At 45.6% G+C, this 12,718-nt stretch overlaps 1 protein-coding gene across 4 annotated transcripts in view; it reads right to left on the bottom strand.

The window, feature by feature from the left end:
• The window catches only part of MYO5B (myosin VB), a 144,687-nt gene that overhangs the window by 41,610 nt on the left and 90,359 nt on the right, over window positions 1-12,718 (bottom strand). For all 4 annotated transcript variants that reach the window (XR_003532298.1, XM_027671705.1, XM_027671706.1 and 1 more), the window contains exons 18-21: window positions 8,421-8,532; window positions 6,949-7,160; window positions 4,467-4,623; window positions 1,762-2,001 (exon numbers count right to left, since the gene is read on the bottom strand). Coding sequence is in view for 3 of the 4 variants with exons in the window: in XM_027671705.1 (XP_027527506.1) it covers window positions 1,762-2,001; window positions 4,467-4,623; window positions 6,949-7,160; window positions 8,421-8,532 (721 nt within the window). In the remaining variant the exon portion in view is untranslated. The remainder of the gene's footprint in view (window positions 1-1,761; window positions 2,002-4,466; window positions 4,624-6,948; window positions 7,161-8,420; window positions 8,533-12,718) is intronic.

The following is a 12,718-nucleotide window of genomic DNA, read 5'->3' on the forward strand; positions in this document are numbered from 1 at the left end:
ACCTGACGGTACTGGAAGGATGGTTAAAATCAGCTCACTGGACAGACTAACATGAGTAACACAAAGCAGCAATCCTTCCCTGCAAAAGTTACACAGAGAGCATCAAAGAAACTGCTTCAAAACGGCCTGTGCAGAGACCAAGAGAGAGCAAGATGAGGTCCAGACCATTATTTCTGCCTAGTTAAAAGCTCTCCATGACTCCTTCCCTAAAGCAAACCCTTCTGCTGCTTTCACAATCCGTGACAGGAAGCCAATGTTAACCAAATATTGGGGTTTTTTTCTTTATTGTTCTATTCACGCACGTTTCCTAGCAGTAAATTGGCAATGAACTGGGGAAGAATGTAAACTAAAAATTAATACTGCTGCTCCAGGGCCAAGCCCAGCAGCTCAGCAGGCCTAACACTGACGTTCACACTCATTGCACAAGTTCAGCCCAAATATCTGGACCTCAAGTGACTCATCCTATTTAATTCCACTGAACACCCTCCAGATAAAGGGTCATACCAAACATTATGCTTAAGGTTTTCCATTCCAAAGCTACTGTTTGCAAAATATAAGTATGCAAACAGGCATTTTAAAATTAAACACCAGGGTCTGAAAGTCAGACTCGGCCGCAGTGCACACTTTGCAGCCAATTAATACTGCAATGAAGGCTGCCAGCAGTAATGCAAATCCCAGGGCATCCTGACTCTGCAGTATCCGAGCCAACACAGAGTCACTTCTCATCATCTCCATCACAGGACTGCTCATGTCATTCAGGGATGGAGGGATTTAAGGTGGCAAGGAAGCCAGGTATGATGTATAAGGGTCCCTGACAATATCCCAGAATGAAAACCCACAATTACTACTAACTGGCACTCGTTATCCTGACTTAGAGGGAATGTTCTTCTGCCTCTAAAAGGTCTGTTTGAGGACACAAGTAGATATGAATATGAAATAGATATTGAAAGTAGATATGTTGATATATAGGTCCCACTCAGCGTTTCGTATGCTCACCCTGAAGTCCTTGTACAGCAACATAGAGGGTATTTATCAGAGTAACCTGCTTACATTAATAGGTAGGAAAACCCTTCTCCTAAGTGTGTAATCAAACCACTATTCTGCAGCTCATTAATAACAAGTGGCAATTGATGAAGACCTCCCTGCGATCAAGGAGTCACAGTAAGATCATCAAGCCACCCACGCAGGCATCTCCACCCCACCATCCCACCCCTCATCATGGCTCTTACTCCTGAAGAGTTGCTATGTCTAGTAACACAAACATGCTCAAATTACTTTGCCAAGTATTTACCCGAATCACAGTTTATCTTCTAGGGAAGGTGACTCATAAGACACACAGTTCATACAATCAGCTGTGGCAGAGACTCTCCACCCTCAGTGCTTGTAAAGCACAGAACAATCCATCCCCAAACCCCTTTGAAATCAGGATCTCACATCGGGATCTTGGGTTTTCAAGCAACAGCTTTCAAAACTGCCATTTTACCTTCCTCCTCTGAGTCCTTCTGGGCAGTCCTCACGACAATTTCATTGCAGCTTTTGCAGCTCCCCGAGCAAGGGGGAGACCCAAGATCCAAGCGCACCTGCGCTTCCATGGTGGTGTCCCACCCTTACTAATGCCAGGCCAGAAGCAGCGAAAGCTGCCACCAACACAACACCCTTACCAGACTACATGGAAGCATAAAACCCTTCCTGGGAAGGACAACAAAACAGAAGCAAAGCAGCAGCGTGACCACACTCGCCGCAACACAGCTCAGGACGTACCTGCTCGTCGATCTTCCTTTGGAGCTGGACAACCTTGTTCTCCATGCCGACGTTGAGCTTCTTCAGGTGCTGGGCTGAGCGGGCCTCGATCCTGAGTGCCTTCAGCTGCTGCCTGGCCTTCATGCGCCGGTAGTAGCACTGCAGGACGATGGTGGCAGCCCGCACCCTGCGGAAGCGCGTGCGGGCCAGCCAGCCCCGGGCGTATTTCTGCAGGATGGTGGCTTTGTGCTCCGCCAGGATCTGCACAACACGGGCAGGAACGGGACAATCAGGAGGAGGAAAGTCATAGAATCAACAGAACCATGAAATGGCTTGGGTTGGAAGGGACCTTAGAGAGCATCTCGCCGCCCTCACGGCAAAGAATTCCTTCCTAATATCCCATCTAAATCTAGCCCCCTTCAGGTTATGGCCACTCATGGGAAGCCCCCTGTATAGGTAGCAGCAGCCCTGGTTTGGCTGCAACACAGCACTCAACGCTTCCCAAACAACTGCCTTTGGAAGGGCTTCTCCTCCATGGAGTGTCCTGGTAGGTGCACGGGGTGATGGCTGGAGATAAAGGCATCCTCTGTCACAGACAGGACTTCAATCCCCCCCTCCTGAAAGGTTTCTCCAGATGCTGTGCTTGACACATCCAGACCTCTCTTAGGAGCCTGGCTCCCTAAAACAAGTCAAGATCTGCTTGGCCAGTGACATGAGGGCCTGGTGACATGATCCTGGTCAGTGAGTAGAGAACTTGATGGGAGCAAGGGGCATCTGGGCTCAAATGAGGCTTCATGGACCGCCTCAGAATACTACTGAGATCCACAAGATCCACAGCCAGCAGAATAAACAGCCATTAACAGACACACAAACACTTAGCAACAAACTTACTGGCCCTTCAGCATCAGATGTAACTCACACCAGAACAGGTTGGTAGATTTTTTTCTGTGTTCCACCCCCGCATTATGATAATTTTTACTGCAGATAAATGCTGTCCTGGTGGGATTTCTTATCATGTGAATAACCTTCAAATAAAACCCCGAGTCCTTTCACTACAGTCTGCAGTCACACAATTCAATTTCTAGGAACCTTTATCTAGGGTTTCGTGAAATTTCTGGTGCTTGTGCATTGAATTTCTTCCTCAAAAATTTATTACAATCTTTTCAGCATGTGGCAATTCAATTCCTTCCTCTACAACTGAATGCTGACATATTAGAGATACAACCAGCATGTTGTTAATAACTTCCTTATGCTCATCTATGCTTCAGTCTGATAAGGAAATAAATAGCAGGAGAATTTGAAGATTACAAGACACTGCTGTTATTAGTTTGGGAAAACTTGTCTCAGAAAAGGTACCCTCTCAGGTTCTCTTACAAATATTTTGTTTCACCCTAAGGATTTCTTTGCAATTGCAAATTGTAATTCAGAATAAAGGGATTGTGTGAACTTAGGATGCAGCAGGAGTTATTGGGAAATGAGCTTTGTGTGTCTCCAGCCTTGGCATTCATAGATGGAGAAACTAGGGGTGCCCAAAGAGATACAAGAAACCCCACTGCATAGTCTTGGGGACCTATTCCAGCCTTACAGCAAAGTTTTGGTGGGTACTGGGCATGCCCTGACCCCAAGGAGCATCCCCCACCACTGCTGAGAAAGCAGTGGCAGCACAAACTCCCTGCCACCAGCACCCAGCTGGTCTGTCTCAGAGGACAACCCTGATCTCTCTGGTAGGTCACCAGGTGTCCAGGTGACCTCCACCATCCCCAGGAGAAGGTTTTCCTCTCCTGTCTCATCATTCTTCTCAATTCTTCAAGTAGGCTCGTGGCCCAGTTAGGCATAAGTTTAGGGACCACCAAAACAGTGCTGCATCTGAGGAGTGGACAAAAGATTCCCCAGAGCTGTTCTCAGTTTCCTGACAGACAATAGCTGGAGAAGGAATTTTGACAAGGGGGAATGGCTTCACACTGACAGGGGGCAGGGTTAGATCAGAGATTGCAGAGAAATTCCTGGCTGTGAGGGTGGGGAGGCCCTGGCACAGGTTGCCCAGAGAAGCTGTGGCTGCCCCATCCCTGGAAGTTTCCAAGGCCAGGCTGGACAGGGCTTGGAACAACCTGGGCTAGTAGAAGGTGTCCCTGCCCTTGGCAGGGCAATGGAAAGAGATGAACTTGAAGGTCCCTTCCCACCCAAACCTCTCTAGGACTCCATGGTTTCTCACTGTATCACTGCTGTCATCAAACTTTTAGTTCTTTGCATTCAGGTCCTGGTTTAACACAGAAAGCTAGAGAAGAGAATTAATTAAAGGGAGATTTCTATCAGTAAACGACTTGTTGCCTTCCCTGACAGATCCTTCTTGTCTTCCTACTCTCCTGGAAACAGCACCTGCAGCACAGCTCAGGCACAGATTCAGTTGGCCAGGGAGGCTTTAGCAGAGAGCAGGTTAGATCAAATGACGTTTCCAGATTTCCACAGTGCCTTCCAGCACCTGAATGACTGACTCCATTTAGCTGCTCCACTGAGGTGCTGCTGCCAAAATCTTTTTTTTCCTCCTTGCACAGCTTTAAATAGCAATGCTCACTGTCACTGCCTGCTCTCCAGAAACACCAGAGGCTGTCGGCTTCGTAAACATCAAAACAGCCACAATAAACACATCGCAGTGCCGTGGCAGCAAAGGTAAACATAGAGGCTCTTCCCGCTCTTTCCTAACGCAAAGGCAGTCCGTGGAGGTGTACCTGGTGGTAAATCCTCCTGGCAAACATTCCCCGAGCAAAAGCCTGGATGGTGATGGTGGAGTTGTGGACCCTCTGGAAAGCTCGGCGGATCCGCAGCATTCGGAACTGCTTCTGCAGGATGATGGCAGCTCTCGTCCTCCTCAGGTGCTCAGCAAGCCTGCAAAGCACGGGAGAAAGATTAGCAGGAAAACCAAACTCCCCTTCTTTCTGACTAATAAGTTTTAAACGGGACAGAGAGAAAAACTGTTTGTCCGAAAGTAGCTTGATGGCATTCAGGAAAGAGCACCCCAACAGCAGGGCTAAGGAAATCTCCACGCTATCAGACAGCATCTGTGGAACCCAGGAGCACTGGAGCCACAAATCAACACACCTCATTGTTCCCAAACAGCATTAAAAATAAGTATTTCCCCAGTTTTCCCTGGTTTGATCTCTCTGCCTTATTTACCTGAGCCAATCAACGTCCTGGTTGGCTCCATCACTTCCCTAACTACAAAAAGCCCATTTTGCATGGGGTACCTACTGACTCAGTGAAAACAGCAGCAAACAGATTTGACATTTCAACTGGTGTGCACTGGTTTGGCAGCATTTATGAGCAGAGCCTCAAGCAATTCACGGAGAGTAAATAATAAGGGATGTGGTCAGCTCTCCACCATGTGGCTCCCACTCCCCAGCTGAACTCATGCTCAATTTCTTGTTACACCAGTTAATAAATGCCCATAAGACCTCCATTTCATTTGATAAGTAGCTTGTTTTGCTGAATTTATGATTCATTTATTGCTCTCAGCATGAAGCATTATACAGATCCACTTCTTCTATTTTGTGAAAAGCTTATCAAAACTAAGAGCCACATCGTATTGGTTTACATATTCACTTGATCAAGGTCAATAGCTTCTTGTTAGGACCTGCTGAACCAGGGCTTACTAAAAGAGGATAAGGAATGGTCTGTCTCCAAAAAGAGGAGACAGCAGTTATTCGGATGCCATCCATCCCCTATGAAACCTGCACGAAGAGGGGAACTGAAAAATCTTAAAGAAGAAACACTGCAGTAGGTGGTTTTTACATATCTGCTTCCAGCCTCTCTTTTAGCTCATATCCCACCACTTTGACATCAGCAGGCATCCCTCCTCCTCTCCCTAGAGGAATGGTTGACTGATGCAAAGTCAGATGTAAAGTCCAAGTCTGTAGGTGTGTATGGAGAGCCCATCTGAGAGGCTCAAGTTAATCCTAAAATGGTTTGGGTTGGAAGGGACCTTAAAGCTCAGCTCCATCCACCCACCTGCCAATGGCAGGGACACCTTCCACTAGACCAGGTTGCTCCAAGCTCTGCCCAACCTGGCCTTGGACACTTCCAACTCTCCCTTTTCCTTAACCTTTCTCTTATTGCTTAGGTCTCATTTGCCTTGTCCAAGGCTGCAAGGCTGGCAAAGAGGGACCTGTCTAGAGAAGTATGTGGACTTATGAATACAAGAAAAACCCATGCTCAGTTTTAAATAAAAGTCACCAAACTGCCCATCTTTGCTTCTTCTAGACCTTCTCATCCCTGGATTCTCCACAACACCAATCTCTTTCACAATCACAGGTAACACCACAAATTCAGCCAGTGCCTCTGATGCTCTTCCAAAACACAGTGTGACTGTACACAGCAGTGTCAGACTTGAATTAGGGGCAAAAGTTGGAAGGTGATCGCTGTGTTGGGACACTATTCCTTTGCTTTTCTGCTCCCTCACATTCACCACACATCTGACACCAGCAGCCCAGAACAGTGTTATCTACAGAAATCCCAGCAAGCCACTGCCACGAAGGAGCTTGAGGTTTCTTCACACGGAGAGTTAAACACTGAGCTCTGTTATTCTGTACTGCAAACAGCCCCACTGCCAGTGATTTGGAGTGATTTTTCTCATTAAAAAGGATACAGCCAATCAATCCTGAGAGCTCCCCTTGGACATTAAGGAGGTACAAAGCTGGTCCCTGCAGAAGACAGTGCATACCAACTAGCCAACTGCTCCCTGGCTGATCCAAACGCCCTTTACCACAGCTAGTCCCAGGAAAATATTAGTTCTGCGAAATACCTTCACCTGAATACTTCAGAGTACTTCAGTCATCTGATTATAACCCAGTTGCCTATGCTATGACCTTGGCCCAGCACCTAGAAATTAAACTAGTGTAGACATGAAACCAGTTTGAGGCAAAGAATTTTAATCTCTTGCCCCTAAGTAAAGCTGGAGAGAGGGACCAGGAGCGAGTCCTGACTCCAGCACAGAAACTTTCACCGCACTGTCATCCACATGCACAGTTCGTGTCTCACTTTCAAGGGGTTAAAAGGCAACACCCCACGCAGGGCGTTTTCGAAGGTTTTTTTGTATGAAAACCTCAAGTTTAAGATCTACGAGACGGAAAATCGAAAACACGAGTGGGCAGAAGCGTTTTTTTTTACACTCTAGTTCCCAGCCAGCCCTTCCTCGGGGCGCTCCCCACGACCCACCTCCGTGCCAGGTGCCCGCGTGCGTAGCGCTGGAGGACGACTGTGGCTTGTCTCAGCCTCTGGTACTTGACCCTCTGCAGCCACCCCCGCACCGTCTTCTCAATCATGATTATGGCAGCTCTGAACTTGTCTGCCCGCAGTTTCTCCAGATACGCCACCTGGCCTGCGCGGAAGAAGATCTTGGTATGTCCAAACTGGAACTTGTCTGGATCCTTTTCAAAAGCACAAAGGAAACGAAACTTAATTAAGGCAAACAGTATTTATTTTTTTTTTTCTTTTTAGTCTGTGTTGCTCAGCAGACACAGAGTAAAAATCCCCCCTTTGAATAAAATTTGTCGGCTCACATCCCTTCTTAAGTGGGTGATGAAGATATTATTAGACTCCAAGCTACTCAAGCACTACAATTCAGTCTTAAATTCCATGTATTTACACAAATTTCGAGTGGCTTGGGAAGTTTTTGGTTTGGTTTGGTTTGTATTTGGTTTGTTTGGTTTTTTCTTGGGTTTCTTTGAAGTTGAATAGAGCAATCATAGAATCCTAGAATGGTTTGGGTTGGAAGGGACCTTAAAGATCATCTAGTTCCAGCGCCCCTGCCATGGGCAGGGACACCTTCTGAACAAAAAATGCAACATCACAGCATTTAAAGAAAGGATTTGTTTCTAAAAAAGATTAATGTTTTCATCTGCAAAGTCATTCACAAGGCTCTGCAGCCAAGGGAAACACTTGGTGCATAAGGAAAACAGCTTTTGGAGAGAGGAACCCAGTTAGGTACACTCCTCAAAAACCACAGGAAAACAAGAGATCAAACATTAAAACCTGGCTAAGGTGCTGTGCAAATTCTGGGCTACCCAACAGCAAGAAACGTCTGCGTGCACATTTGCTATTTAAAAATATAGCACGGAGGAGCGCCAAGGTTTTGATAAGGAGAGGGGGCAAAAACTTCCAATTTGCTTATGGGAAAAGAATCCCAATCTGTAGGATGCTTTTTCCATATAGGGCAATTACAAGTCTCCCGTACATCAAGATAAGGCATTTATTGCACGTTTCTCTTACTCGTTAAGGCAAAGAGTGATTTAATGATTCATTAAGGTTCATGATGTTGTCCCAAGCTGGACCTCTAACACATGCTCCAGCTATGGCTAGCCAAAAACAGAAGGAGGTTGGGGTGTCACGTTTTTAAAAAGTGGCCAGTCGATCATGTCCAGCCAGTGACAGCAAACTCAGGACTTCATCAGCACTGGAATGGTACATGCATCTTGACCACAACCATGAGATCCCATGTCACGTTTGCTCCCTCTGCCTCCTCGCAAGACCATCTCATCTTTTTGAAAAATCCCCAGGCTGCCTGGGATGAAGAAGCACCTGCACAAGCAGCAGGTGAAGCTGGAGCAGGAGCAGCAACTTCAGATCACACAAAAGCCACGAACTTCTGTGCTGTTAAAACCATTGCCAAAGGTCTGGTCCCAGCTCACCTTAATGAGGTCTTCCAACAGGGTCTTACAGATCTGCTTCTTGTCATTCTTAGAGAGGTCTGTCTTCTTCATAAGCACACGATACCTCTTTAAAAAGTCGTGGTAGGACCACCTGAAAGTGAAGCATGCACTGGATTAGTCTGCATGCTTGGCAATATTTCCTTAAAATAAAGCATTTGGAGTCATAGATGAGTCAAAACATGAAACTCATATTTTGGGGGATCTCTCACCACTACCCTCAGAACGGATCAAAGACACCTAAAAGGAGCTTGGTCACCCTCAACCTGACCCTCACTCTCAGCCACTGAATGACCCTATCAGGGCCTTTCTAGCCTGGAACAGAAAGGCCACGGATCACCTTGTTTTCCATCCTCCTGATGTGCTTCCCAATCTGCTGCACTTTACCACTCAAATGCAACAACTCAGCTTCCTTCAGGAAGGAGATGATAATTTTGGAGAAATCACGAATCTTCTGACTGGCCAAAAAAAAGCAATCTTGATAGTCGTAGAGAACGAATTAAAAAGATATACTTTTTTATTTTGTGTTTCCAAATTTTGCTGAATATTGATTAGAATAAATTAATTCATTAATTGCTCCACCTTGAGGTCTGTGATATAGACCCTGGAAACAAACACAAAATCCTTTGATGCCAAAAAGACAAAGCCAGCCCCTTGGAAGATGCCTCACTGTCACCAGCAGTGAAGCTTCCAAACAGGCAACACTAACTGAAGGAATTAGAGCACTGCTAGGAAATAACATCTCCTGCTGCTCCTGTAAGATGTAGAGCCTGCAGACTGGGATCCTGAAATTGCTTCAGCATCTGCCAAGTTTCAGTCTTCTGTAATTTAACATAGTGAGTTATAAATGCCCTCAAAACCTGAGTTTTTAATTAAAACATCAGGCTTTCCCAGCAGTGTCCAGAGTGGTCATTGTTATTCGAAAAAAAAAATAACAAACATCAAAGGGAGACTGGAAAGAATTGCAGAGGATTTGGTTCCTGCCCTTACTCAACCACCTGTGAGCCTGATCCTCACCCACATGGATGCTGTGGCAGCCAGGATGAGAACACGCTGTATGAAGAATTGCCATACGGAAACACCTCCTGCATTTAGCAGCCCCAATAAATGCCTTTATTTTTTGTGTTATTACACTAAATTCTTCCTGATTTTCCACTTCTAGAGGTTAAGAGAGGAGCGGGTGGAAAGGAAAAATAAATTGTAAATGCCCAGAGTGATGCTCGTGGTGGGTCCTCATCCTTGGCTAGTCTGCAGTGGTGGGGCTGGGCAAGACACCACACCACCCGAGCAGTCAAGGCTGCCAGCTCTATAAACACTTCATAAAACAAAGGACCTGCACAATCATCGGCTATCAGCTGCAGATACCTCTCATGAAACATCTTGAAGATTGGAAGATGGGGTATTTACTTAGACAGGCAGATTGCTTATTTCAAAATACACGACCAACACAGTTTCACGTCACTTCAGAAAATGCAAGTCAGGGGAAAGGAAAGCCAGTTTGATTAAAAGCAATAGTCTAATTAAAAGAGTACAGTGGAAGAAAGTGTTTGCAAACAGAATGGAGAAAAAGGGGAAAAAATGGACTGATAAGGATTGGGAAGCGACATGCAACTCCTGCATGGACACAACTGGCAGGGAATATGGGACTGGCAAAAACTAGGGAACGCTCAGCACCGCACCTGAAGCCAAAGGTAAGGTGGAGGGCTCCTGGAGACAGAAGAATGAGGGAAATTGTCGTGAGAGGATTTCCAGTACTCAGATTGCTCAGATTAGTTCTGGAGCGTCCAGATTCAGCGCTGATTTAATCCCCATCCCACCTTCAAATGACCAAAAGTACTGGATTGTCAATTAAAAAACTAAGATGGCAGCTATGAGGAGCTCTCTCTGGGATGAAAACTGAACACAAACATTATGCAAGACTATGAGCTTTGTGTCCTGTAGGGTTTAAGCCTGAACTCGCTTTCTCTTTGCTTTCCCAGTGCCTCGGTTTTGTAATTACATTTCCCATTTTGCTTTGTGCAAATAAAACCCATTTTCATTTTAAGCACGTCTGAGGTTTACACAGCTCCAAATCAAACCTGAGAGGAGAAGCAGAGCATGCAGTGCCCGAGGCACCCAGCCAAGCACACGATGCTGGAGAGATCCTGCCTGGCTGAGGTATTGCTCGAGCCAGGGAGAGCTTGATGGGGGGAAAAAAGAGTCAGTTTAGGTGCTGATATTATTAACTGCTGCTATTTGCCGAAAAAAATCATCCTACAGGTGCCACCCAGGCTCCTCCAGTAAGAGCAGATGGTGAAGAGGCAACACCAGAAACTGAGGGCACAGGTCCAAGCTGGGCAGAAAGTAAAATCCATCATCTTCCAGCACCAAGAAAGAGAGGGAGATCCCGCAGCCACTCTCAAGCAGGAGTCAGGCACCTGCAGGAATTCCTTAAAAATAGATCATAAGTCACCACATAATGGGTCTTTCTTCGGAGCCTGTTGTTCTCATTTCACAAGGGGCAAAAATTGATTTTCCACGTGTTTCCATTTGAGTCCATCTTGAACATAAATGGCTCACTTTTTAGGAGTAAGTCTCACACGAGATATTGGAAGTGGCAGGGAATACACTCACTGATTGCTGCCCAGGTGTTTATCTGGGCTGGTGGCATCCACAGTCCTCTATTCACATCTCCCAGAAGTTCCCAGCCCAGTGCTGCACATCTACAGCACAGAACTGCTTCACTCACACTCTCACCATCCTTGCTGGTTCAGCAGGAGATGACAGCCCTGAGATAACACTGCTTGTGCTATTGTCCGTGGAGCATCAACACAAAATCTCTGCCTGGCCGGGGCTCAGCTGGTCCATCAGGAGTTTGGCTGGAATATTTGCCATCCCAGTTCACAAGCAAAAGAAAGCTGCAGGGGCTCATAGGTGCTGTTACAGGATCCTCCCCAGAGAAAGGAACAATTAAAGCACTCAGGTTTAATGTAACATGCCTCACTGAACCTCTTGAGGCTCAAAGCTGTATAAAATTTCCTTACAACGATGTGCCTCGGGAGAAGCAAACATGATCCCCCACCCCTGCAAGGGAGAGTTCTCCGGTGCAGAAATACTGAAGCTCACTTTAAATTATTCTTCTTTAGGTTCAACGCTTTCATTTTCAGAAAAGGAGGAAAAAAAAAAGAAAACTTGTTTCCCACCTGCTAAACCACACACTGATTCCCAGCCGGGGACAAAGGATGTCACCCCACAGCTTAGGAGGTTGGGAGACATTATGGGAAGGTTACACTTCAGTTCAACTTGCTGACAGGTATTAAATAAAAAAATGCAGATCACAGGTTTTTCAGGATGCTGCCACGCAACACGCAGCATGGGCATGTCTCAGTGCTGGGACCTGGAAACCACCAAGGGCCACTGAATAAATACAAATCAATTCCATTTAATTGTCAAGTTATAAGATCCAGATAGGTGGTGCAGAGAAAGAGCTGGAATTAGGAGGATTTTTGTACCTGCACAGCTGAGAAAGACGAAGAAGGAGACATCAAGAACTGGACAGATGCTTCTCAAACTTTCCCAAGGTAAAAAAGAATAATTTTGGGACTGAGATCAAGCACAACCAAACCTCAAACATTCTACGTTTTGCTTTGAAGTTAGCATAGGTCACTAAAGGGAAAAGGCAATAAAAGGAATGGAAGGATGCAGGAAAATAACTTGGGCTTGTGAAAAAAAGTCCTCCCTGGGCTCCAGCAGCAAGGAGGATGCTCAAGAGCTTGGCCAGGAGCAGAAAGCTTGGTCACCCCAGCAATTTCTTTGTCATTTACAGGAATTATAAAGAAGGAATAAGCCATAACACACATCACAAATTAATTTTATTTGTATTAATTTTTATTTGTAATAATTTTTTATTTTTATTAATTTTTATTTATTTTAATTTTTATTAAATAATTTTTTTCTGTATTTTAAAGAACAAGATCTGGATGTTTTATAGAAAACTACAAGGTACAGAGCAAAGGGGCTGCTCCTGCCCCAAATCAAGGGGCTATGAACCCAAGCACAGCCCCTCTGCTGCAGAGCCAAGCTGGGTTTATTACAACCTCAGATTAAAGGCAGGGCTTGTGTAAGAAACCAGGGGTGACATTCTAAGGAAGCCTCTGAAAAGCATCTCTCCAAGCAGTCAGCAACTGCCCAAAATATCTCCAACCCATTGTTTCAGGGTGATTACAGCAGTGTTATGTCAGCTGTGTGCTGAATTAAGAGCTGAAAGGAGTATAATAAGTCAGCAAAGCTTCAAACTCTTA

This window comes from Neopelma chrysocephalum, unplaced genomic scaffold, assembly GCF_003984885.1.
Source record: "Neopelma chrysocephalum unplaced genomic scaffold, ASM398488v2 Primary Assembly neopelma1_97116, whole genome shotgun sequence".
Lineage (NCBI taxonomy): Eukaryota > Metazoa > Chordata > Aves > Passeriformes > Pipridae > Neopelma > Neopelma chrysocephalum.